The 26,004-nt window shown below is 48.5% G+C and overlaps 12 protein-coding genes across 12 annotated transcripts; 6 read left to right on the top strand and 6 right to left on the bottom strand. All coding sequences in view use genetic code 12, as the record gives it.

Moving 5' to 3' along the window:
- Positions 1–6: 6 nt before the first annotated feature.
- On the bottom strand, positions 7–1,296 carry KGD2 (alpha-ketoglutarate dehydrogenase; the record flags this gene model as incomplete). Its single annotated transcript, XM_034158517.1, has 1 exon — positions 7–1,296. The coding sequence occupies one exon, from the start codon at positions 1,294–1,296 to the stop codon at positions 7–9; it is 1,290 nt and encodes a 429-aa protein (XP_034009754.1).
- Positions 1,297–3,109: 1,813 nt separating this feature from the next.
- Positions 3,110–4,555, top strand: LPD1 (dihydrolipoyl dehydrogenase; the record flags this gene model as incomplete). The annotated part of the gene is made up of 1 exon (XM_034158516.1): positions 3,110–4,555. One exon carries the CDS (start codon positions 3,110–3,112, stop codon positions 4,553–4,555), a length of 1,446 nt encoding a protein of 481 aa, XP_034009753.1.
- Positions 4,556–4,581: 26 nt separating this feature from the next.
- DIURU_005523 (uncharacterized protein) lies at positions 4,582–6,720 on the bottom strand (the record flags this gene model as incomplete). The annotated part of the gene is made up of 1 exon (XM_034158515.1): positions 4,582–6,720. The coding sequence occupies one exon, from the start codon at positions 6,718–6,720 to the stop codon at positions 4,582–4,584; it is 2,139 nt and encodes a 712-aa protein (XP_034009752.1).
- Positions 6,721–6,958: 238 nt separating this feature from the next.
- On the top strand, positions 6,959–7,765 carry DIURU_005522 (Signal recognition particle receptor subunit beta; the record flags this gene model as incomplete). The annotated part of the gene is made up of 1 exon (XM_034158514.1): positions 6,959–7,765. The coding sequence occupies one exon, from the start codon at positions 6,959–6,961 to the stop codon at positions 7,763–7,765; it is 807 nt and encodes a 268-aa protein (XP_034009751.1).
- Positions 7,766–7,787: 22 nt separating this feature from the next.
- DIURU_005521 (uncharacterized protein) lies at positions 7,788–8,351 on the bottom strand (the record flags this gene model as incomplete). The annotated part of the gene is made up of 1 exon (XM_034158513.1): positions 7,788–8,351. One exon carries the CDS (start codon positions 8,349–8,351, stop codon positions 7,788–7,790), a length of 564 nt encoding a protein of 187 aa, XP_034009750.1.
- A 1,308-nt stretch (positions 8,352–9,659) lies between these two features.
- On the top strand, positions 9,660–10,646 carry GLC7 (type 1 serine/threonine-protein phosphatase catalytic subunit; the record flags this gene model as incomplete). The annotated part of the gene is made up of 1 exon (XM_034158512.1): positions 9,660–10,646. The coding sequence occupies one exon, from the start codon at positions 9,660–9,662 to the stop codon at positions 10,644–10,646; it is 987 nt and encodes a 328-aa protein (XP_034009749.1).
- A 1,972-nt stretch (positions 10,647–12,618) lies between these two features.
- AAT21 (aspartate transaminase) lies at positions 12,619–13,857 on the bottom strand (the record flags this gene model as incomplete). Its single annotated transcript, XM_034158510.1, has 1 exon — positions 12,619–13,857. The coding sequence occupies one exon, from the start codon at positions 13,855–13,857 to the stop codon at positions 12,619–12,621; it is 1,239 nt and encodes a 412-aa protein (XP_034009748.1).
- Positions 13,858–15,399: 1,542 nt separating this feature from the next.
- On the bottom strand, positions 15,400–15,993 carry EMP24 (Emp24p; the record flags this gene model as incomplete). The annotated part of the gene is made up of 1 exon (XM_034158509.1): positions 15,400–15,993. The coding sequence occupies one exon, from the start codon at positions 15,991–15,993 to the stop codon at positions 15,400–15,402; it is 594 nt and encodes a 197-aa protein (XP_034009747.1).
- Positions 15,994–17,070: 1,077 nt separating this feature from the next.
- DIURU_005517 (FMN-dependent alpha-hydroxy acid dehydrogenase) lies at positions 17,071–18,723 on the top strand (the record flags this gene model as incomplete). The annotated part of the gene is made up of 1 exon (XM_034158508.1): positions 17,071–18,723. One exon carries the CDS (start codon positions 17,071–17,073, stop codon positions 18,721–18,723), a length of 1,653 nt encoding a protein of 550 aa, XP_034009746.1.
- Positions 18,724–19,929: 1,206 nt separating this feature from the next.
- On the bottom strand, positions 19,930–21,012 carry DIURU_005516 (cleavage polyadenylation factor subunit; the record flags this gene model as incomplete). The annotated part of the gene is made up of 1 exon (XM_034158507.1): positions 19,930–21,012. The coding sequence occupies one exon, from the start codon at positions 21,010–21,012 to the stop codon at positions 19,930–19,932; it is 1,083 nt and encodes a 360-aa protein (XP_034009745.1).
- A 432-nt stretch (positions 21,013–21,444) lies between these two features.
- Positions 21,445–22,209, top strand: DIURU_005515 (S-adenosylmethionine-dependent methyltransferase; the record flags this gene model as incomplete). The annotated part of the gene is made up of 1 exon (XM_034158506.1): positions 21,445–22,209. One exon carries the CDS (start codon positions 21,445–21,447, stop codon positions 22,207–22,209), a length of 765 nt encoding a protein of 254 aa, XP_034009744.1.
- A 228-nt stretch (positions 22,210–22,437) lies between these two features.
- On the top strand, positions 22,438–25,944 carry DIURU_005514 (uncharacterized protein; the record flags this gene model as incomplete). The annotated part of the gene is made up of 1 exon (XM_034158505.1): positions 22,438–25,944. The coding sequence occupies one exon, from the start codon at positions 22,438–22,440 to the stop codon at positions 25,942–25,944; it is 3,507 nt and encodes a 1,168-aa protein (XP_034009743.1).
- Positions 25,945–26,004: the final 60 nt, after the last annotated feature.

Raw genomic sequence — 26,004 nt, 5'->3', positions numbered from 1 at the left:
AAATATTTAATCCATCAACAACATCTTTTCGGGGTCTTCGATGAGTTCACAGACAGTCTTCAAGAAAGTGACGGCTTCTCTGCCGTCAACACATCTGTGGTCGTAAGTCAAGGCCAAGTATTGCATGGGTCTCGATTCGACTTGACCGTTGACGGTGACGGGTCTTTGCTTGACACCGTGCATACCGAGCACAGCGGTTTGAGGCATGTTGATGATGGGGGTACCGAACAACGAGCCGAACACACCACCGTTGGAGATGGTGAAAGTACCACCGGCCATGTCTTCGAGGGTCAACTTACCGTCTCTGGCCTTCTTACCCAAGCTGGCGATTTCAGCTTCGATGCCCAAGATCGAACGCGATTCGGCGTTTCTGACGACGGGGGTGACCAAACCCTTAGGGGTGGCGACGGCGACAGAGATGTCGACGTAGTCTCTGAAGACGATGGTGTCACCGTTTTCAATGGCGGCGTTGACGGCGGGGACTTCCTTGGCAGCCAAGGTCACGGCCTTGGAGAAGGCACCCATGAAACCGAGCTTGATGCCCTTCTTTTCCAAGAATTCGTCCTTGTACTTCTTTCTCATGTTCAACAAGTTGGTCATGTCAACTTCGTTGAAGGTGGTCAACGAGGCGGCGGTGTTTTGCGATTCCTTCAATCTTTCGGCGATTCTCAATCTCATCCGGTTCATCTTAACGCGTTCTTCGTGTCTCGAGAAGGCACCCAAAGACGAGGTTTGTTGAGCAGGTTCCGACTTGGGAGCTTCCTTCTTGGGGGCGGCTTCCTTCTTAGGAGCGGGGGCCGATTCTTCCTTCTTGGGAGCAGCCTCTTCCTTCTTGGGAGCGGCTTCTTCCTTAGGGGCGGATTCTTCCTTCTTGGGGGCAGCGCCGCCTTCAGGGGCGTCGCCTTCTTCGATGACGGCAATTTCTTGGCCGACTTCGACGGTGTCTTCGGGGGCAACAAGGAGTTCCTTGACGGTACCGCCGACGGGGGCGTTCACTTCGACGTCGATCTTGTCGGTTTCAATGGTAGCCAAAAGCTCATCTTGGGCGACGTATTCACCAACTTCCTTGTTAAACGAAGCCAAGGTACCTTCGGTGATCGATTCAGCAAGTTCGGGGACCTTGATCGATTGCGAAGCAAACCGCTTGGGAGTGATGGGAGCGGAGAAGGCCGACACCGGGACAAATTGAGTGGGCTTCAGCGCCACCAAGGCAGAAAGGGTTCTTTGGGGCACCTTCACAGCCTTGGCGGAGGCAGCGGCCCGCAAAGCCGATCTTCTAACACTTCTCGACAACATTGATTAACGGTGTAGTTAAAATTTCCAAAGCGCTTATGCCAGTGTGGTATTGCCTTTTTCCTGTACATATATAATTGGGCCCGGTATGCAGTTCTGATTGGCCCCAAGCTCCGGGAAGAAGCGAGGTGAGGGATTTACTCCGAAGCGAGGTCCGAGGGTCAAGGCAAACCCAGCAAGCGAGCCCACGGTTTACATTGGCTAGGGTTCGGTCTATGATACTCTCAGACACCGCTTGGTAAACAATTGAAATTTTAACACAATTTGTGGCGATTGGTGAAAAAGGCGACACCCGGGCAACGACGGAATTCGTTTCGGTGGCGGTTGCGTGCCCGGCGTTCCCCGCCGCAAATGACTCCCGATGACTATAGTGACGATGAACGGGGTCCCGGTGTCACGTATACCGTACACAGTGATGAGGTGGCTTTCACCTTGCTTTCACACGCGTCTGTTGGGCACACTTTTTAATGCGGCAAACGAGAAATCGCCGAGCGGTAGGCTGTGTCCCCAACAACGGCGAAATCTCAGTTCGCGCATTGCCGTGAGTTGGAGCCACGCACTCTTTACATCGCTGGGGATTTCCGTGTTTTATAAAAACATATTCCCTAATGAGGGATTGGCTGCAAAATAGAGGGGAAACTGAAGCGACCGAATTTTGGTGTAACATTGAAATTCCACTACAGGTCTAAAAAAGAAACTCGATGTACAGACGATTTAACTTAATTTGCTGGGCACGTACGGCCTTAGTAAGTGGCGTTTTTGGATCATGTGCAGCAAATATGACTGGTCGGGCCGTGTGGCCGTCCCAAAAAATACAGGTCCTACCCGGATTCGAACCGGGGTTGTTCGGATCAGAACCGAAAGTGATAACCGCTACACTATAAGACCCGCACGAATTATTGTATGATAGACGGGTTTGTGAGAAGCAAAATCAAATGCAATATTTCGCAAAAACTCGCTCATATCCAACTTAAAATATCATCGCATTGGTGCCTGGGTTGTTAAATGTGTCGAAAGTTCGAAATCACGTACAAATTTGGTCATACGAGACGCGTTGATCACTTTCTTAAGTTTCGGAATATTTCGTGAAAATTGAAATAGACGCAACAAAATGGTTTACAATATAAAATGAAAGATTGCAACGATTAACTTAACGTTCTACTATACAGTTTGTACTCTGTAATATTGTGTATGTTTGATTAACTCACGTAAGGCAGACCTAATCAAGATTCACTTTGAGATCATTTAGATTTAATTGTATCCTTGTGCGTTGCGTGAGGAGAACGTGGGCGTCTGCACTTAAAGACCGAATGTCATTGCACAAACAACATCAATCTTTTATTTATCTCGAGTAACTATTTGCCGTGGGTGCTTGACCTAGATTTATGTCCACGAGTCAAAAAACTTCCTTGGTTTGACTCAGGCTGGCGAAGTTGCCGAGACTGGTCCAATAACCTTCCCCACCCGGAGATTTCCCGGTGTGCGTATTGAACTATCGGATAGTCGCGAATACTATCATGGTCGGACATTCACACCCGCACATGGCCCGAAAACCTTAAATTGAGGTTCGGATGGAAATCCATGATAGAATACGACTAGAGTAGTACCGATGACATGTAGCGATTTGTCATCTAGGCGTGTGTCTGGTCATTTTTTCAACCCCCGACCGCCGGGATCCACTCCGGGTCTTGCTTTTCCGTTACTTATATAAAGGACTAAGCGCGAAAAAACTCATCTGGGTACCCAACCAAAAATCTCAACCAACCAATCAGTTAACCGATTTGTTAGCCAATTAGTTGACACTAACTAACGGAAGATGTTGAAGATTTCCAGAATTGCCAGAAGATTCGCCTCTACCAAGAAGGCCGAAGTCCTTGTCATTGGTGGTGGTCCCGGTGGTTACATTGCTGCCATCAAGTCGGCTCAATTGGGCATGAACACCGTGTGTGTTGAAGGCCGTGGTGCTCTTGGTGGTACCTGTTTGAACGTCGGGTGCATTCCTTCCAAGTCGTTGTTGAACAACTCGCAAATCTACCACACCATCAAGCACGACTCTGCTTCCCGTGGTATTGTCGGCACCGAAAACGTCGCTATCGACTTCCCCAAGTTGATGGAAGCCAAGGAAAAGTGTGTCAAGGGTCTTACCGGCGGTGTCGAAATGTTGTTCAAGAAGAACAAGGTTGACTACGTCAAGGGTTGGGCTTCGTTCGTCGACCCCCACAAGGTCACCGTTAAGGGCCTTGACGGTAACGACGTTGAAATTGAAGCCGACAACATCATTGTTGCCACCGGTTCGGAAGTCACTCCCTTCCCTGGTATCGAAATCGACGAGGAAAGAATTGTCTCGTCGACCGGTATCCTCTCCCTCAAGGAAATCCCCAAGCGGTTGACCATCATCGGTGGTGGTATCATTGGTTTGGAAATGGCCTCGGTGTACTCGAGACTCGGTTCTGAAGTCACCGTGGTTGAATTCCAACCCGCCATCGGTGCCGGTATGGATGACGAAGTCGCCAAGACCATCCAAAAGTTGTTGACTAAGCAAGGTCTTAAGTTCAAGTTGAGCACTAAGGTTATCTCGGGTAAGAGAAACGGCGATGTCGTTGACATTGAAGTCGAAGACGCCAAGTCGGGCAAGACCGAACAAATCGAATCCGACGTCTTGTTGGTTGCCGTCGGTAGACGCCCCTACACCAAGGGCCTTAACTACGAAGCCGCCGGTTTGGAAGCTGACAACAAGGGTCGTTTGGTGATTGACTCTGAATTCAAGACCAAGCACCCCCACATCCGCGTCATTGGTGACGTCACTTTCGGTCCTATGTTGGCCCACAAGGCTGAAGAAGAAGGTGTTGCCGCCGCTGAATACATCAAGCACGGCCACGGTCACGTCAACTACAACAACATCCCCTCGGTTATGTACTCGCACCCCGAAGTCGCTTGGGTTGGTCAAAACGAAAAGCAATTGAAGGAACAAGGCATCAAGTACAAGGTCGGTAAGTTCCCCTTCATTGCCAACTCGAGAGCCAAGTGCAACCAAGAAACCGACGGTTTCGTCAAGTTCCTTGCCGATGCTGAAACTCAAAGAATTCTCGGTGTCCACATCATCGGCCCCAACGCCGGTGAAATGATCGCCGAAGCTGGTTTGGCTTTGGAATACGGTGCCTCTACCGAAGACATTGCCAGAGTGTGCCACGCTCACCCTACTTTGTCGGAAGCTTTCAAGGAAGCTGCTTTGGCTACTTTCGACAAGCCCCTCAACTTTTAATGGTTGTACGTAATGAGTATGATAGATTACCAGTGACTAACGCTGATTAAATGCGGCTCAAGGGCTGTTAGCAAATTCCGTAGTTCAGCTTTCAGAACATTCTCTTTATGAATGACCACATCTAGTGGCAGCTTACCGTTGAAGTACTTGACCATTTTGTAAAAGACTGGTACAAGCTCGGGGGCAAGCTTCGCTTCATCCGAGATGATTTTGCTCATCCAGCGTCTTTCAAGGGTCGTGGCCCTGCCAGGATCCATGATAATATAATCCTCATCCTCATCAAGCTCAATCTTTGTTCCTCTTGTCAACTTCTCTTGAATCGAATCGATATCCTGTTTGGTGGTAGTAACCTCAGGCTGAACTTTAGAAGTGTTGTCTGACAGTTGGTTCAAGAGAGCGTCGCCCAGCGACAGAGGTTTTGTCTTTCGTCCCCGTCCTTCCTCCATGTCTTCATCAACTTTCATACGAATGATCGGAGACACTTTGAGCCATACGAAAGTTTGGAGTTGTATAACATAGCCGAATTTGAGCAACCAAGTGAGAGCTTGAAAGTACAGCTCCTTGTGATCACGAGATGGTATAATCAGAGCATAGTGCAGTGGCTTGCGATGGTGAGGACTCAATAGTTTGAGAAAGTGAGACATTGATGGCAATGTGGGGAACAGATTTCGAAAGTTCTTGATGTCGTAGAAAAGGTTCACCAGAAGCGGCGCCATTGGACTAAGCACGTAAACACTTCGAGTAGAAATTGGTTGGATCACCCGAGCACGCCGCCAGTAGATTAAGTGGAAAGCATACAGTTTGATTTCATCCATATTCAAATCCGAAGCTTGAGCTAGAGACAGAAGTGATTCAGTTGGTTTGATCAAATGGATAAACTTCGCGAGACTCAGAGCTTCATCAGCCTTGAGTTCACGGATGATATCTCTAGGGTCGTCCAACAAAAGTAATGCAAAATAGATGACATCGTCAGCAACAAGACCAGTATCGTCACCTTCTTGTCGATCATGTTTACTCGAGGAACCATATCTCGTCGGCTCACCCAACACAAGAAGACCTTCGTTAGCTAAAAACTTTGTAGTCGAGCATAGTTTCGCCCCCGGCAAGTGCGGCACCAGAGGCTCGGGAAGCAGAACGAACTCCCACTTGATGGGGATCTGAAAAGATCTTAACTTGTTGTTGATGGATAAGTTAGCAATTTGCAGAGTCAGGATCGCTGTATAGCAATCACCAATCATCTTGCAAAGACCCAGCTGCTCATAGCATGCTTCCCACCATGTGTCCGGTTGTGTTTCCTTCAACTTAAATATCGACTTGATCTCTTTTGACACATAACCATTTCGACTCTGTTCATAACGCAACACCAAAGAGAGCCTCAGAATGACAAAGTGGAACATTTCATCAACACGCTGATTAGCTTCATTGATTGGTGGATTCATAATGAACACCAAATGGAACATGTTGATTCTGCCAGTAGGATGCTCTTTTTCTTGAATGCTTGTGTCCTCACCAACCACTTCCACGTCAGCTTTAGGCAAACTATTGCCCCGCCGATGGCTGCGGTTGTCCAGAAGGTCAGTTAATGTCAGCTTTTGATCAGTAGGAGCACGATGTTTCTCCTTTCGTCGCCAGCTATTATTGTCAAGCTTATGAATAGGCATACCCAAAAACACTTTATCATCAATCTGCATTTCGAATCGTGTGTTACACATCAGTTTGGGCGGACTGAGCATTTCTCCAAGATACGTCGTCTCCATTCCGAAGATCAAGTTAGTCTTACTCTTGTTCCGCTTCTTCAGCTGGTTCTCGTCATGCATATCATGAGGAATTGCCATGGACGTGTTCTGGCGCTTTTCGTGAGATTGACGCTGAGTGTAGAGTTCATCAAGATATGAAAGTAAGTCACCTTTTGTACCCGTGTAGAAATTGAGATGTGTCAGATCCCATTGCTTGCGCAATTTGCGATGTACCAAGTCACCGTCGTCATCATCACTGTACTCGCCGTCGCTATTCTCCTCTTCCTCTTGATATATATGCGTTTCTTGGGAGGACTTTTCTTGGCCCGATAGATCTTGGGGGTAGTTGAAAACTATCAGAGGCCCTGAAACCGTAGACACAACTAAAAGTATCCCCACTAGTGAAGGGTTGGGGAGGTTAAAGCTCATGCCTCCACGAAAGCGATCGCGCGGCGCGTAGAAGCGGGTTCAACGTCAGATACTTGAAAACCATGAATATCCCCATATTGTAGGAATGAAAACGATTCCATATAAGAATTTTGGTCAGACAATTGTGGTTGGTTGTAGTGTTGTCAGTCTTAAAGTTACTCTACTTTTTCATTTAGTGTCTTATGACATTGAGCCGTCGGAGGGTCTTTTTTCCGTTGTTCAAACCCCCGGCCTCATAATGGACCAGATACAACTAATTCTTGCCACTGTCCTTCTAGGGCTTGTGGTTTTGGTCGCGGTATGGTATGTCATACTGATGACCGGCCGTAAGGCCCTGGTGTCTCGCCCGACTTATTTGATTCTCGGTATAACCAATCTGGGGAAGACACTGTTATTCGCTCGATGGAATGATGTGGCCAGCGACGATGCTGGCGAAAAATGGGAAGAACCCATCGTCACAGTGTCGCTGATGGAAGCGAACTATGGTCAGATTCGTCTCCCGTTCTCCAAGCCGTCCATACAAAAGCTGTTCCAGCTCATTGATTATCCTGGTCATCTCAAGTACTTTGACTTGTTACAAAAGCTTATCCTTAATGAGATCACTCTCCAAAGAGTTAAAGGGGTCGTGTTCGTTGTTGACTCATCTCAATTCAAAGACTCGTCTCATACGGTGGCAAAATACTTGTTCAACTTGTTGAGTGTGACTGAACGTCTTCACAACGGTGTGGACTTCTTATTCGCAGTTAACAAGACCGACTTGTTTGACTCGACTCCTGTGGTTAGAGTGAGACAAATGCTCGAGGATGACATCAATTCGCTCATCCAAAATGAGTTGACGGCTATCGATAAGAATAACCTTGATGACAATGATGACCCCGTTGGCACCGAGACCCTTCGTGAATTCTGGCTCAGTGTGGTAGGATCCAAGGCTGGAAAGTTTACTTTCGACAAGCTTGAAGGTAATATGGATTTTGTCCCCGGTCTGGTGGTCAAGGGTAAGCTTGAGATGTGGGAAAACTGGTTAGACGAACGCGTGGTCAATTAATATACATAATAATACAGATTTTTTAGGTAACATCATGCCGAGGAACTTCAGGGAAGAAGCCACCTTGTTCGATTTTCTGTTGTCGGAGACGAGCTGCTTGAGATTGTGTGTGGTGGTTGAGCCGCACCTTGAACATCAGATCATCTAGCTGATAGTTCTTGAATGAATAGCTGGCTATTGACAGTTTTGTAGCTTCCAATTCTTTCTGTTGGGCCTCAAGCTCTTTTGTAAGCTTGGCATACTTGTCGCTAGAATCAGCATCACCCTCCTTTGCGTCTTCTTTTGGCTTTTTCAGACCCCACACCTTATTCCAAAGAAAAGGTTTATGTTTATAACGTTCCTGGGTCGTTTTGTCGATTTGCGATTCAAGTTCTATTCGCTTCTTCACAAGATCCTGATACTCAGTGGGTTTGATGGCTGTGGCAAACTGGGCATCACTCAAATGACCGCTGCAAACGTAGAAGAAGTCGACTTGATTGTCAGTGATCAACACGGTAGTGGTAGGCTTGTAGCATATAGCACAAGCCTTGCTATCCTTCGCTGCCACTTGGCGACATGTGTAATGGTTATTGAACGGACCAGCCATTGTCGCACCAGTGTGGGTGAGACATGGAAGTTGCGGCAAGTGGTCGACTGTACCAATAAATCATGCTAACCACGTACTTTGAAATATGACGACCACCACGGAATTGTCGACATCAAAGACTTTTACATAAAACCGATATCCTATATTTACGTGACGCCTTGACTGAATGCAGAATTGTATGAAATTGTATAATGTCCCACCAAATCCTTAACATCGAATAAATGAAATCGAACCTCAGAATTGAATTCATGGGTTCGAATTATCGATTGTGAGAGACTGATTACTATGAGCGGAATAAGGAGTCTGAAACAATCGACCGGATTTAGGCTTAGACCTTTCTAAATTGTGCGCTTTGCGTCTAGGCTCGACGAATTCGCGTGGCATTACGCATAGATCGGGGTCCAAATACAGCAAAGCAAGCGTGAGGGAATTTGCTCGTATAGGTTTGTACCCATGGTCTCATCATATAAACGAAATCTGGGGACAGCAAACGGGTTCAGTAGACAATCACAATCGTAAGCAACCTCCTTACAATTGTCATCGCCGTGGCGATTCCACGTGACACGAAATCAAATATTTACCTAAATTGGGCTGAACGATGGCTGGCGTCCAGCAATCGCGACCGAGTCCCGATTGTAAATAGAGATGCGAGTATCAGAAAAAGTAATATATGATACGGAAAGGCGTCGATTTTGAGAAACCCCCTTCATTAGGCAGTGATTGCTGATTCCGTTCCAAGCCGTAACGACAATTTTGGCGGTATACTAATATATTCTACGTAGCATTTAGTAACTGCCAAACGGGAAGAGGCCACGTTTATCACAGAGATCTGCTCGGTTAATACTCTGGATGTGTGGGGGGATGTCTTACTCACAACACGTGATGTTGTCAATCTTAGCGCCGAGCCGCCAAACATCCCCAACATTGAGAGGCCACGCGGGTCATGGGCACTTGGGTGTGACCCAGTACTCGACACAGTTGTAGACGCGCATACGGCGTTTCCGATTCGGGCCATTATCTTTAGTTTTTACGTGTAGTCATAAAGACACCATTGCTGATTTACAGAGTATCAATTGCTTCCTGGCATCCCAATACATTCAATTCGCTTCCTCCATTGGCTAGACTTGCACCCGATCCCTTGTTTGTAGTATATGCAGTATGCTCATCCTGCATATTTTTTGGGGTGGCAATCGACATGAGAAAAATTTCATCGTGGGCAAAAAAACACACCACCCTTACCCCTTTGACCGCCTTCTCCGGTTACGCCTAACACCGCGACCAGGTCCTACTATACACAACAATTGAGACATGAGTGACCACCCTGAGGCGGACATCGATTCCATCGTTGACAGATTGCTCGAAGTGCGCGGTCTGAGACCAGGGAAGCAAGTGACGCTTGCTGAACATGAGATCCGTTACCTTTGCACCAAGGCCCGGGAAATCTTCATCCAACAGCCCATTCTCCTTGAATTAGAGGCTCCCATCAAAATCTGTGGTGATATCCACGGGCAATACTACGATCTTTTACGGTTGTTCGAATACGGGGGCTTCCCGCCCGAGGCCAACTACTTGTTTTTGGGTGACTACGTTGACCGTGGTAAGCAATCTTTGGAAACTATCTGCCTTTTGCTTGCCTACAAAATCAAGTACCCCGAAAACTTCTTCATCCTTCGAGGCAATCACGAATGCGCTTCGATCAACCGTATCTATGGGTTTTACGATGAGTGCAAGCGTCGTTACAACATTAAGTTGTGGAAGACGTTTACCGATTGCTTCAACTGCTTGCCTATTGCCGCTATCATTGACGAAAAGATCTTCACTATGCACGGTGGTTTGTCTCCTGACTTGAACTCGATGGAACAAATTCGTCGGGTGATGCGTCCTACCGATATTCCCGATGTGGGTTTGTTGTGTGACTTATTGTGGTCAGACCCGGATAAGGATATTACTGGCTGGTCAGAAAATGACCGTGGGGTTTCATTCACATTCGGTCCCGATGTTGTCCTGCGGTTCTTACAAAAACACGACATGGACTTGATCTGTCGAGCTCATCAAGTCGTCGAAGATGGTTACGAGTTTTTCTCGAAGCGTCAATTGGTCACACTTTTCTCAGCTCCTAACTACTGTGGTGAATTTGACAACGCCGGGGCGATGATGCTGGTTGACGAACTGTTATTGTGTTCGTTCCAGATTTTGAAGCCGGCTGACAAGAAGCCTCGGTATCCCCCCACATCGGTGGGAGCCGGTTCCCGCCCGGTGACGGCGGCGAGAAAGCAAAAGCGCCCCGGCAAGTAAGGGGTCAAATTGGGTCATGAGGTTTGTCGAGTTGGCGTTGGGTTGGTTTAGGTGGTTGACGTGGCCACGCTGGCCGATTGGTGACGGTACCGCCAGGTCATTTACCAAGCTGAACTTGCAGCCCCAGGTTTTCCCCATGCATTTATAGACTTATATAACCTGCATTTGCCCTGGTTGTGGGCATAATTTTTGGTATTGGCATCATTTTTTTTCTTTTTGGCTGGTACCGACGTTTTTATAGCAGTTTATAGCATAACTATGTCCTCCAGCGAATGTTTCGACATTGGCAACAATTGGTCAAGACCAATTGAAACCAATGGAGGGAAGCACAAACCCAAGTGCTACCCTCCACCATTCCTGGAAAGGGCTAGTTATTGTCTTTTTTGATGCTGGGAGATCTGGACTGGTTGGAAAGCGGATACCTTGGTTGCACATTGGTTGCGTCGCACACACACCATTCACCACTAACTCGAAAGGCCTTAGACCCAAGGCATACAAAATTATTTAGGAATTGTATTACGAATAACGAATCTAATTGGATGATGTTTAAATCGGATGTGTAGGCTTTCACCTCGACAAGAGAGCCATGTTTGCCGTTACTGGACTGATTGCTAATGTTTTGATGTCATATTAATGGCAAAATTTCCTTTGAATGTGATGTGACCGACGTAAACGTTTACGAGTCTAGTGATCTACCCTTGCTGCTGGAACTAAACAGAATTACGCTTTCAGTCATTTGAATTATGATGGGAACCAGGTTTCTCAGCTATACATAAACCTCGACCAAATACGCGTGAGCAATATACGCTTCTGAATCATAAACTACATCCCTGGAAAAGATAGATAAAAGGCAATTATGCCTTTGAGATCACTACATCTGTATCTACCCATCTATATTTACTGTTTGTCACCTTGATCCCCTTCGATTTCTTGACTATGGCGGATTCTCAGGTCACGTGCTTAGGGTTTCCAGCCCTTTATCACTTGCGCAGACGACCATCCTGCAGCTGGCGGGGTGTGCGCGGTGTTGAAAATTTTGTTACTGAGGAGACATAGAACCCTTCGAATAGTCAGACAGCATGGTAGGTAACCTCGGTTCCAACAGCTGACGCTTTATTCCTATCGTTCCGTTTACATGTTTTGTGAATCAGGTTGATTCACTATCCCAGGGCCCGACGTTCAACTTGATTTCTGGGGGACTACCCCATCCGCTGGTTGGGTGGTCATTGCCCACAGAGCCACAGCTTGAGTGACCCACATTTTGGGCTGTATGCGGAGGATAGGAAGGCGGCGTCGATACACAAACGTGCCATTGATACTAACATTGATAGGTTTTGGTCCAAGATTTGTTGCACCCCTCTGCCGCTTCGGAAGCTAAGAAGCACAAGAAGAAGACCCTTGTCCAAGGCCCCAGATCGTTCTTCATGGACGTGAAGTGCCCCGGCTGCTTGAACATCACCACCGTGTTCTCGCACGCTCAATCCGCCGTCACTTGCGACTCGTGCTCGACTGTGTTGTGCACCCCTACCGGTGGTAAGGCCAAGTTGACCGAAGGTTGCTCTTTCAGAAAGAAGTAAACGTTGTGATTGGGGATAATCTGTGTATTACGTAATAGACATAATGAAATAGCATCGCTTTGTAGTATTATATCAAGACATTTTGAAGTTAGTGGTCATCTATTGTTTTAGAGCTACCTGATGACAATTCACTAATTCGAAGAATCGCTTACAACAACGTGAGTTGAAGACGTGGGCATTACGACGACCACTTGCGTCTGCTTCACAGGTCCTATATTTGGTAAAAAAAATTGTTAGTCGAATGTGAGCGTGAGATCGATTACTGCCTCTGGCGTTTAGCACCTAAAAAAACACAGGGCGCGCGCCTAACAAACTTTGACTACCAAAACGGAAACAGGAGATTACAAAAAAAAAGTGTCCTAGCTCTAGCTCGTGTCATTAATCTATCATTAGCATTATAACTTAGTCTTCACGTGTCTCACGACTTCATCGATGGCTTGAGCCACCCGTTCAACGTTACCGTCGTTCAACCCCGCAATCAGGGCCCGGCCCAGCGACACAAGGTAAACAGCGTGGTTCTTTTCCAAGCGGGCAACTTGTTCCGCGGACAAACCGGTGAACGAGAACATACCCACTTGGTTGACAATGTGGTCCCAGTTACCAGGGGTACCCAAAGCCTTCAAGCTGTCTCTCAACTTGACTCTCATCAGGTGGATACGAGACGACATGGTCACGAGATCCTGCTTCCATTGCTCGTACAATTGAGGGTCGGTCAAAATGGTGGCGACGACCTTAGAGCCGTAAGCAGGTGCCAGCGACACTTCCGAACGCACGATCTTATTGAGTTGGGTGGCGATGGCCTTGGTGATCTTGGTGTCCTTGCTGATGACGTGGACGCAACCAACACGTTCACCGTACATACCAGCGTTCTTAGCGAACGATTGACAGATGACAATGGGTTCTGCACGTTGGTTGGCCACCGCGTAACGAATCAGGTAGGCGTCCTGATCGAGCGAACCCAGGGCAAAACCTTGGTAGGCCGAGTCAAACAAAGGCACGTGGCCGTTGTCGAAGATGGCAGTCAACAACACTTGCCATTGTTCCTTAGTAGGGTCCAAACCGGTGGGGTTGTGGGCGCAGGCGTGGAGGACAAAGATCAGCCCTCTGGGGGCGGTCTTGATGGTGTCAACGAACCCGTCGAAATCGAGGGTCTTGTCTTCCTTCCAGTAAGGATACAGGTCGACTTGGAAGCCAATGTCGGTGAAGATTTGGTGGTGGTTAGCCCAGGTAGGTTTCAGCAAGTACAACCGCTTCGACCCGGGACCCGAGGTCAAGTTTCTGTACAAGAATACACCAGCAACGTGCAAAGCCCCGGTCCCCGACAAAGTTTGTTGGGACACGACGTTGCCGTTAGCGAGGGCGGGGGAGTCAGCGCCAAGGATGACCTTAGCGGCGTTCTGGACAAAAGGGGCGTAACCAGTAATGCCGAGGTATTCGTGGTCGTAGTTGGGCAGCTCTTGCAACTTCTTTTCTGCCTGTCTCACCGCGGGCAAGATCCAGGGCTTGCCGTTGTTGTCACGGTAGGCACCAATGCCCAAGTCGACCTTGTTGGGACGGGAGTCGGCGTTGTAGCGAGCCTTCAACCCGAACAAGGGATCAGGCGGCAATTCCTTAATGTTGGCAAAGTACGACATCGTGATACGTATTATCGCCACAAATGTCCGGGACTACACTATTTTTATACCCCGGGCAAATTCTTGAGGCATTGGGGCACTGAGGGGTTCGGGCCTGTATGCAACGCCAACGAAAAAGGCACTGTGGGAGGTGGGGAAGAGGTGAGGACGCACGAGGGGGCGGGGCGCCGCCCCAGCAGGACGTAAAATCCCGCGTTGGCGGTAATATTATCAGCAGGGATAGGGGGTGCTTTGTGGGCAGACCCACGAGTCCCTCTAAGCTACGTAGCTATAGAGTCTATGGTAACTCTCCACACCCGTGTTTTTCTCCCCCGCATGTGAGCTGTACCAAGCCGAGGCGGCGGCATCGGTCCAAAGGATGTTTTCCCTCGCCGCGCCGTTATATGCGATGGTAGTCTGCCGCCATCACAGACGCTGCCGAAAATTGACCCGATGGATCATAAGAGAAGGAAGAAGTCGGGTGCGTCATTATCATTACTATAACCAGATGCTGGGCTGGCCTGTGTGCCAGCAATTGCTAAAGCTTCGAGCGGTGCTGGTGGGGCGGCCGCGACGGGCGAACGAGGCGGCTCAGTGTCGACCGGTCGTTGGTGCGGCGTTGCGTGTTTAAGGTCGTGCCAAAGCCCGCCATCAGCCCGCCTGTGGTGGTCATCGTTTGGAGCCACGCTTTTAGCACTAGCCGATCTAGAGGGAACTCGTCAGTAATGAACTCGTCAGATTGAATCATAGGGTGATTTAGGACAATTCTTGCTACAACGAAGACTTTTATACCTTCTAAATTACACCAAACCATCTCGCCACTAGACATCGCCCCACTAATGGGGTGATGTGATCTTTCTTTAAAATGTCATGCCATGGCAACTGGTCGCTCGGTGCGGCAAAAGTTCCCCGGGTTTCGCCAGCACGGAGGTAAGTTCCGTGTCTCCGAAAAGCATCGGAGTTCTCGCTATAGTAAACACAGATACCCCGAGTACACGGTGAACTATAGTACGAGTGGCGCGGGGAGCTGATGCCCCCGATAGATTCCGCGACATTTCCTGTTAAGCGGCTTCGCTTGCGCCCTCCACTAGCGGTCTGTCTTAGCGGCAAATATAAGATCACCAAAGCAAGTCTTACCTGGTTGTGAGCCCCGGGTGACAAGTGTCACAAGACAGATGGGTAAATTACCTCAAGGTTAAAGCCAACAGGATCGGGCTTGTGGCAACCCCACACCTGTCACAGTAAACCATCGGAATAAACCGCAGCCAAAACAAACACGCTTAGTCAAGCAAAAATTCCAACTGTGAGTTTCGAAACGTTATTGATCTCCAGAGATTTCTTTTGTCTACGTCTTGCCAAGGCACACACGGCACTCGAGTTTACGTTAAAATCAGAATCTAGAACACCCGCCGATAAAAATGTTAGAAAATAACTAATAATAGATTTGTGGTGGAATTAACTTCGTCCAGAGACTGTTTGCCACAAAATTCAATGCTACCGGCGTGAGCATTTCCGCTGGACGCGTTCTATGGTGTACAATGGTTTATTTGCGTATCTATTATGCTAAACTACACTCTTCACCTCGAAGAATCTCCGCAAGTAGTAGATCTGGAAGAGCGAGTTGGCGGCGACAACGATAATTTGGAACACTGACCACCACTTGACCCGCGAGTTGGTGGACTCAGCGGTATTTCTGTGGGTACGTTCTCTGATGACGAGGTAAGCCTGTTCGTCCTTCACTTCTTGGGTCAAACGGTTCAATTGGCGAATGGCGTAGTCCAAAGTGTTGGCTTCGGGGTCGTTGACATCGATGTAGACCACCCCGTGGACGTTGAACGACACATCGAGATCAACCCGATTGCTCTTTTCGTTCGAGAAGCAGTACAAGTACTTGCCGGAGACATCGGCCTTGTACGAAATGTCACCGTGGTCCAAGTTTTCCCGTGATTGAACCACCTGGCCGTTGGGGTTGATGATGGAGAAGTCCACGGTGTATTGTTCACTTTGCAGAGGGTTACGCGAACCCACTTGGAAGGAAATCGCCAACTCGTCGTTGGACTTGAGGTTTTCAAAGAAACATTGCTTGCCGTAAGGTGTAAGCAACACGTTGTGGGCAAACAGCACCGCCAAAAGTACGAACAACCCAAGCACGTTCATGGTTCGTTGTCGTGAAAAACCAACGCGAAAATTTTGGACACGTCGCGCGCGTGGCACAGCATAGCTGTCATTGAGTCGAAAACAAGCACTAACTAAATAACTATGACACTGATACCGAGTTATGGACCGTCATCACCCATTGAAAATATCGCTTAGTCCACTTATGTGAAATATCTCACATCAGCACCGCGTTCTTGTTGTCCATAATCGGCGCACCGGTATTGTGCAAACAGCCAGTTTGAAAACGCGTCGTCTCTTCATCTCAAAAGCTGTTCGTGGTAGAACAGATTTGGCATGCTTCATTGATTATCTTGTCAGTTGCTGATAAACATATTGCCTCACAGGTTAGTTCGACTATCGTGGTATTCCTGAGCAGTTTTGCCATTGTGGAGCCATTTTGAGAATGATGCCGCCATGTAGCCTCTCCCGTTATCGGCTGTACCCCCCTTCAACTGCCAGATAGACGTGCGGTGCTCACAGGTATTTCTCTAAACCCCGAATGGTCGCCGCAGCGAAACTACCGCGGCCGCATTTTCCGCGTCAATTTGCTTTCTCTGAGCGGATTATCAGATCGTTCAGACTAAGTCATGAGCAAACTCGTATCCGTGAGTGTTCAGCAACAATTTGCCATATGGTCTCAGCTTGCGATATGGACGATATGGAAAATCTCAATTGACTTCAGAGATACCCCACTGAGTGTCGCGGGGGTATCTCGCATAGTGTTACTGTATTTGCCATTGCCGCACCCCGCAAAGCTTTAATTTCGTCGCCTAATTTTTCACTGACAGATCTATCATTCACGATCTTTCCCCCAGATTTAACGCAAAAATGAACTCGGATCACAATTACTGATAGCTATGACATTTAACGCTTCAAATGATGGGAAATGACGCCATCAAAACGATTATCTGCCATCTGCACCGGACATTTACCACCGCCGGAGAATCGTTGTATTTCACCGAAACCTGCACTTATTCCGCAATATTGAGCCCTGACGCATGACTCTTAATCATGAACCAATTGCGATGCCTGTGTATATAAGACAGCTGATTCCGGCGTTATCCTACAGCTTAAACAATGTTCCGTTTGGCTGCTCGTGTCTCCAGACAGCTGAGAGTATGGGGGAGACGCCACCTCTCCCGTACCGCGATTCCTAAGCGAGTACCTCGCGTGATGGCCGTTACCACTTTGGTGGGGACGATTGCCGTGGCTATCGCCTTGAGCCAGCCGTATCAATTGGATGCGAAGCCCAAGGGAAGAGGTGTACCCGTTGAAGAATTGCAAAAGCACAACTCGAAAGAAAATGGCGTGTGGGTGGCCATCAATGGTGACGTGTACGACTTGACCGATTTCCTTGAAATGCACCCTGGTGGTGAAAAGATCATCCTCAAGTATGCCGGTACCAACGCCCTGAAGATCTTCAACAAGTACCATGCCAAGGATGTGTTTGCCAAGTTCTTGTCGCCGGAAGCTTACATCGGTCCTCTCGTGGGTGAGTTGGAAGAAGCTGCCGACATCACTGAAGGTGAGATGGACCCCGAACGGTTGAACAAGCTTGAAAACTTGCCTCTGATCCACCACATGATGAACATCTCCGACTTTGAGGCTGTGGCCCGTCAAATCATCCCTCCTAATGCCTGGGCCTACTACCTGAGTGCGGCCGATGACGAAATGTCTAAGCGTGAAAACCACTACGCTTTCCACCGCATTTTCTTCAACCCTAAGGTTTTGGTCGATGTGAGAGATGTCGATATCTCCACCGATATGCTTGGTACTAAGGTGGCGGCTCCTTTCTACTGCCTGGCCGCTGCCCAGGCTAGATTGGGCCACCCTGATGGTGAACTTGGCATTTCTAGAGGTTGTAGTAAAGAGCGCATTATCCAAATGATCTCGTCGGTGGCGCTGTACTCTTTCGATGAAATCATGGACTCTGCCCTTCCTGATCAAACTCACTGGTTCCAGCTTTATGTGCTCCCTGATCGTCAACTTGCTTACGATGCCATTGAAAGGGCCAACAGACGAGGCGCTAAGGCTCTCTTTGTTACTGTGGACGCCCCTGAATTGGGTAACCGTGAGAAGGATAGAAAGTTCCGGTTGAACTTGGATTTGGACGACAACTCGGATGAAGACGCTGCCATTGCTGCCCAAATGGACGCTGACGTGGTGATGTCTCACAAAGATGCTGGTCTTACCTGGAAGGACATTGCTGACTTCAAGAAGATTGCTAAGATGCCCGTTGTGATCAAGGGGGTTCAAAGAGTTGAAGACGTTTTGTTGGCGGTTGAAAACGGCGTTGATGCTGTTGTGTTGTCCAATCACGGTGGTCGTCAACTCGACTTCGCTCGGGCTCCCATCGAAGTCTTGGCTGATGTCATGCCTATCTTGCGCGAGCGTAAGTTGGATGACAAGATCGAAGTCTACATCGATGGTGGTGTCACCAGAGGTACCGATGTCCTCAAGGCCCTTTGCTTAGGGGCCAAGGGTGTTGGTTTGGGCCGTGCATTCCTTTTCGCAAACTCTTGTTATGGTGAAAAGGGGGTTCAAAAGATGATTAAGCTTTTGAAGGAGGAAATCCGCCTCAACATGAAGTTGTTGGGGGTGTCCAAGATTTCCGAGTTGACTCCCGAATTGGTTGACACTCGCAGTTTGATCGCTCGTTCCGCCCAACCTGACTACATGTATAACTCTTCATATGAGCCTTTGACTCCTCCTAAGTTCAGAGACGAATAGATTCATCTTCATCAAAATACATCATTCAATCATTATAAAAGTTTCATGCGTAAGTGCCAACGTTTTCTAAGTGTCAGGTCTAAATAAGCAGACTTGTCTCTTGCTTCAGTGTTTCGGGTGAGTCGAAACTTGCTTCGCAATCATGAATCAAGGTTAAAGCCACCCCTCGGTCGAATATTCCACCAGGATAAGTGTGAGGGATCATGGAAGGCCTACCACATGGTCCATAACGACCAATGACTGGGATGCCATTGAAAACTACCATGAGCATGAGCGAAATCAAAATTAGTGTCATCTGCACCACTGAAATTGACCAAAATGCTTTACCGATGTAACAAAAGTAGCTCTCGTACCAGGAACTGTTTGAGAATATCCGTGAATAATAGCCACAATCGGTACCGGGGAAATCATAGAGAATACCAAAGATGGTGATCCAGAAGGCGTACACTAGCAGTTCACACACCAATAGGAGTCTAGGCCACTTGGGGCGGAACGGCAGAAGCAGCACGGCCAACCAGATAAGCGATAACAGCGACACCACCATAGTATAGATGTAGCCAGCATAATGGGATACACTGAGCAACACTCCACAGAATGCGACGCAAGCAGCGTTTAAGAGGATTTGAAACCCTCTCAACACCAAGGAGATTGCCAACTTGCTCATGATGATACCTAGAATTTGGTTTTGACGTGAATGTGGTGGTTGAGCAAAATGCAAACAAACTGGCAGAGAACCCAAGAAAATTGTAACTTTACAAGCTGGACTCCGCAAATACCGGTACAAGCGACTATTTAGTTGTAATTTAATCATCTCAATAAATTGACTTGTCATCATCATTATCCCAATACTGAACGGGTTTACATTTATTTCAACCCTCTTGGAGGCTAGCCGTGAGAGGCTGAACCCTATTATGTTCACTGCGCGACCTACGATTTTGCATTCGCAACCCCTTACTTTGCAAGTGCCGAACAGGCCAAATTGCATCACTTCATGTTGTAGAATATTGTTATTTCAGGTTTCTCAAAAATGACATACTACAGAAAGTATTAGACTATTTCTTACTTCTACATTAAGTTGTGACATGCTAGCAGCTCTGCTAGTCATATATTCGTGAATAAAATGAAACTAATTAGTATTTATACAGTGAGCCATCCTGGCAAGAGCATCGACCCCGTCGATGCAGTATTAGGTAGTAGAAGCATCGTCTAAAGGTATTGTGAGCGGATACCGATGACCATTTGCTGCTTATCAGGAGGCAACGTACGCACCTCGTGTTCGGGTAATTGCAAAACTTGGACAATCAATTCAGCCTCTTGAGGGTTAACTTGAGCCAACTTCTGTTGAGTATGAGGCGGGAACATTGCCCATTTGCTGTTGACATTGGGGGTGGGAGGCACAGGTGAATGTCCATAAGTTTGAGGAACCGGTTGGGGTGGCGGCGGCGACGGTGACGGCATTTGACGGAACTGTGTTTGCGTAGGGGGTTGAGGCAAATGAGGATTGGGACGACTGGTGACCTCTTGGATCACCTCTTCGTCAATGAGTCCCATGAGCATAAGTGCTTGCGCGGCAGCGGGTGCCACGTTGGGGTATTGCAACACCTCAACCACTCGTGCCGCATCCGGACCCAGAAGCATGTTCTTGATAGTGCCAATTAACTCGATGAGTTGAGGTGGAGGGATGTGAGCAAGGGTTTCGTTAATGCGGTCGTTGACGGTGAACGGAGAATCGTTGATGGGCATTGGCGGCAACACCTTCAGCGCTTGAGCGTATTTGGGTGGCACCAATTGCGGCTGGTTGCCATTGACACCTGCCCGAGGGGCCACGTTGCCGGGAACAGGACTACGCTCAAATGCAGGCGACATTTGACGGGCCTGGCCGTATCCTTGAGGAAGGGAATGTTGCGCAGGATCAAGTCCCGGTATTTTCAGCACCATTTCCATGGGCATCTTCACGTTGGGAGGGATGTAGCGAGGGTCGGGTTTGATCACTGGCTTGAGCAGCAGGTCGGTGGTGTTGGTCTTGAAGCCTTCTTTCAGCAGTTCCACCCGCAACCGTTTAGGCCCACCGCCGGGTTGCATGATTCGGACTTGCTGAAGCATCTTGGTGGCTTGTTGGGCATCGGCTGAGGTTTGGTACTCACAGAACGAGAACCCTTTGTGTTTACGGTTGGAGTCAAGACCCATACGGACATCGATCAAACGACCGGCGGCTCCGGCCACGGCTCGAATGACATTCTCATCCCAGTCAGGCGGGAGCAGCCCGACATAGAGGATTGTCAGAGTCATGAAAGCCACGAGACAACGAGCTGAGGACGAGGAGAGGATTTATTCGCAGTGCGTGCTTACGCGCCGCTTAGTCAGACACGCCACCACGTCAAATACACAACAACTAGCCGAGAGATTGCTATCTCCCTGAGAGTATTATTTGCCTACACCAATATTAACGTGTCTAAAACAATGCTCAATTTCAATGTGAGCGAAGAAGTGAAGCACTGTATCTTTTGGGAATAAAAACACACACGCCATTAATCCAGATCCTGACTACATAATACCAATTTGGCTCAACAGACATTTTACACGAAGCTATCAGTCAATCCGATAAGTGCTCACGATTGACAGATGCTCGAGAATTGTTGAATTATCTGTCGTAATCGCTTCGCATTCAACATTGTAAAAATCACATAGGAGAAAGCTAATATTGTTAGTGGATCTCATCGCATGTCGTGGAGACAATGGCCGGCGATTACCGACGTCGACGAACACGTGTTTGAGCTCTACACTGAGTGTGGTCCGGAGGAGAACCAGAATCTTGGCTACGTCGACCGGCTGAGTGACTTGGTGCAGGTTGAGCTCGCGGACGGTACCGATCTCACCATTCGCCAGCTGTGGAGTGAAGTGATCCATAATGAGCTGTCCACAGGGTTTATCTGCTGGAAAGCCCTGGTGAACTTGGTGGACTGGTGGAGTGATGGCCCCTTAAGTCAGCTCTTGACGGCAGACACGATGGTGGTGGAGTTGGGTGCCGGAGTTGGCGGGATTCTTGCCCTGCAACTAGCTCGTAAGTGTCGTAGCTACGTTGCTACTGATCAGAAGCTGATACTCAAGCTTTTACAGGCAAACCTACGGGAGAACGGTGCCTCCGCTCAGGTGAAGGTGGCTGAATTCGACTGGGAATACGTCGAGCATGGCGTGTACCTGGTGCGGGAGGTGGAGCTGGACCCCATCGACGTGGTGCTTGCCAGCGATACCATCTACAACGAGTACCTTGTCCCACACTTCATTGAGGCTGCTCATGCCATTCTTCGGCCCCAGGGGGTCGCGGTAGTGGCGGTGCCTCTCCGCCACCCCGAGCTCATTGACTGCTTTGTTGCCGAGGCAATTGAGCGCAATCGCTTTGTAGTTCGAGCCGTACCATCTCAGAAATTGTCAGAAGCACTTCGCCGTGGCTACGTGGTGTATGTTATGGAGCGGTCATCATCGTAACCAAATGCCTAAGCGAGCACTATAATCGCGTGAGCAAGAACACGTCTCCAAATTGGTATAATTTAATTAGAACTATTCTCAATTGTAACCACTCTCCCACTATCCAATCGCCTGCGATAATCCCCTCGAGCATTTAGTGGTGGGTCGTTCAACATCACCACTCTATTTTTCGGTTACGCCGTACATCGCACTCACCTTGAACATCCCACCGGTTGTCGAGTGCCGTAAATGAGCTCTGTCAAGGCACAGCGGAACCCACAGGGCTCAAGGCGGCGAAAGCCGGTGAAGACTCGGCTGAGGAGACTGGAGGACGCCGAAGATGCCCCGCCAATGGCGGCGAGGGAGTCCCTGACGCCGGCTTCAACCGTGACTGCTAAAGGCGCCCTCAACTATCCTGCGGACGTGGTGGCAGCTACGGGACCATTATTCCCAAACCCTCAACAGTTGGGGTTCACCGAAAAACGCCTGAGGACCCCCCGTTCCACACCAAAGTGGCACTTGGCCCAGCCTCGAAACCTCGTCACCCCTCCGATACATCGCGATGAATGGGACGTTGCTAACCAAAACAAGATGGAGCAGATGGAAGCGCAACGGCGAGGTGACTATCATGGTCTCTACGAAGATTTCCAGAGGATGCGTGACGTTGAAAGGAAAGAGATGGAGAAGCGGGGGCTAGTCGATGCCGAGGGCGCTGCGAAAGACCTCACCGAAGCTATCTCCTTCCAGGGTTCCTGTCTTGATATGTGTCCTACATTTGAACGGATACGTCGTGCCAATGAAAACAATGTTAAGGCGTGGGAAAAAGACAAAGCCACCGGTCAAATCTCGCGTGACTTAGCAGTGAAGGCATTTCTGCGCCCTGCTGCCGGTCAGCCGCCGCCCCTTCCACTGGACGTTCGTCCGCCTCAAGTTTTGCAAACTACATTGGATTATTTGGTTAACAACGCTGTTAACTTTCTCCCCGACTCGCATCTGTTCGTGTGGGACCGGACTCGTCTGATTCGTCAGGATTTCACCTATCAGAACCTGTACGGGCTTGAGGCCGTTGATTGTAACGAACGCATTGTCCGCATACACTTGGTGCTGCTTCACATTATGGCGGGCAGTGACGTCGAGTATTCTCAACAACAAGAGCTCGAACAGTTCAACAAAGCGCTTCAAACCCTCATTGAAATCTATCAAGATGTGCGCAACCATGGCGGGAATTCTCCCAACGAGCCCGAGTTTCGAGCCTATCAATTACTCAGTCACTATCGCGATCCCGAACCCGAGCGTGAAATTCAAACCTTACCCCCACATATCTACAATCATCAACTTGTTCAGCTTGCTCTTCGCCTACGTCAATTGATGTCGCAAAACAATGTTGTTGAGCGCGGGGTCAAGAATTCACCTGGTGCCCTCGATGCCTACGTCGCTTTCTTCCGAACCGTGTATAGCACCGAGGTTCCTTTTTTGATGGCTTCTTTGTTGGAAGTACACTTTAACGCGGTTCGTTTCTACGCCTTCAAAGCCATGGCTCGTCTGTACCATTCGAAAGCGGGTGGTCTCACGGTGCTGGAGGTAACGAACATGCTAGGTTTTGAATCTGACGCCGACACCGAACTGTTCGCTGAATATTATGGAGTCGGTGTGGCTACCAACGAGCAAGGAGCAAAACTAATTCAAGTCTCACTGACCACCTTGAATCTGATTCAAGACAAGCCTAAGCGGGCCCAGGCGGTACTGCTGGCGGTAACCGCTAAAATCGGGTCTCAGAAATTGTCGCTGATTGTTGATCTGGGACTACCCAATGACAGCTTCCACATGACTGTTGCGCCGAAAATTTTGGAAGCCCCCAAGATCAAACCAAAGCTACCCAAGAAGCCATACACACCTATAGAACAATCCGTCTCTTCCCAGCCATACGTATTTGGTCAGAAACCCAACCAAGCGACTTCGGTGGCACCAACGACCACCTCACAACCATATGTGTTCGGCCAACGACCAAATCAAAATCAAAACAATATGCCGGCTGTGTTTGGCGCCAAACCTCAACCAGAGGTTGCTCCCTCAATCACAAGCAATGGTTCAGTGAAGCCTTCGTTTGGAGCTCCCACCACGAACACTAATATAGGATTTCCAAAGATACCTCAAAAGGAACCTGCTCCCATTGATCTCAAGGTTGCTGATACGGAGCCGTCACGGAGAAAATATACACCTGTTGTTTCGGGCTCGGAGGAACCACCGTTGTTTCTCAACTCCATGCATATCAAGAAACCTGAGAATGTACCGGTGAAAACTGAGACCTCTTTCAATGCGCCGCTGATCAAACCTGCTTCCGTTACCGAAGCACCGGTGGCACCTGCGGCACCTGCTTCACCTCCCAAACTTCGTGATCACCCGCAATTTTCAGCGGCGCTCAGTGGTGTCAGTCAAAACCTTGTTTCCTCTGTGGTTGATAAGGAGGTCCGAGCATTGATTGAGTCGTCTTTGAGAGCTCACCAACTGCAACGCAAAAACCGTGAGGCTATCATTGATCAACTAACTGGTGAGTTATACCAAGCGTTTATTCAGGAAATCATTCATAACTACACTATGCAGATTATCGGTGCCCATTTTGAGGATCGTTGGCTTGCTAAGCGAGCTGTGAAGCAAATAGCTCACCAGGCTCGTGAATCGTTAGCGCAAAAGAAGCTTCGAGAGCGAAAGAGGGATGAGTTGGAGCTGGTATCCTTGACAGGTAGCATCAAATTTGAGCCTATGGCTAAGCGATCGGCGCCTGACTTTAACTACTACCTAAACTATCGGCGGGATATGGATGAGCTTTGGAAAGCTGTTGATTTTGAGAGTTTCAGTAGTGTACGTCCGGGACTGAAAATGATTGTGGTTGCTGAAGACTGGGATCACGTACTTCTGGATTGGCTTGGGAAAAAGCTTGGTCTCACAAAGAATGAATTGACGGGTGTCTATGAAAATCGATTGGTCAACTTTACAATAACGTCGTTACCTAAAAGTGACTTCTCAATGAAAGAAACGTTTGGTGCTACCCCGTTTCTTTTACTTGAATGCGTTATCGATGATGAAAACTATCAAACGAAGCTAGCACAGGCAGTGCGGGTGTTACAAAAGCTTGTCGCTTTGCTCTCCCGCTATCTGACTTACAACGCTCAGATTGGCATTGTTCTTTGGGACCAACGCTCTCACCCTTCACCGCCACTGGACATTGAAAGACACCTCAGGTTGGATGAATTGAACCACAACCCTTCTATTCAAAGAGTGGAAGTGGCACATATGGCTCATTCGGATAACGTGAACGTTGAGTTCGAGCGCTTCATCAACCTGCTCGGTCAACACTACGATGCATCACTTACTGCCAGAGGTGAACGTCGCAGGCTGAGGGCGAATGCTCACCTGCGTAATACCAGTCTGGTACTGACTTTTGCTGATGTTCTGCAACTGATGAGCTTTATCGATGCTAAGGAAGCTGAAGTGATTGCCCAAGGAAGCATTCGCAAACGACGGTTCGGCTACCTTGAGAAATACCGGGGTACCAAGCGGCGTCGCACCAGCGAAGCGGGTAGCGTCAACCTGCTGGTGTACAATTATCTTGATAGTACCATGGCCCTGATAAATGCGCTGGTTTACGATCTGGCCAATCAGCTGTCACTTTCGAAGGCCGTTGCGGAAAGAGATGAAAAATTAGCTGATCTCCAGCTGGTATTGCAGTCTGCCAAAAAATACATCAAGCGGACATAATTTAACGTTTTCATAATTTAGAGAAAGTTTCTTGCATTGTCATAAACTCATTACACATCA

Source organism: Diutina rugosa (assembly GCF_008704595.1).
Source record: "Diutina rugosa strain CBS 613 chromosome Unknown scaffold9_size288278, whole genome shotgun sequence".
Classification (NCBI taxonomy): Eukaryota; Fungi; Ascomycota; class Pichiomycetes; order Serinales; family Debaryomycetaceae; genus Diutina; species Diutina rugosa.
Note: the sequence above shows the minus strand (reverse complement) of the source record. Positions and strands in the feature narration are given on the sequence as shown.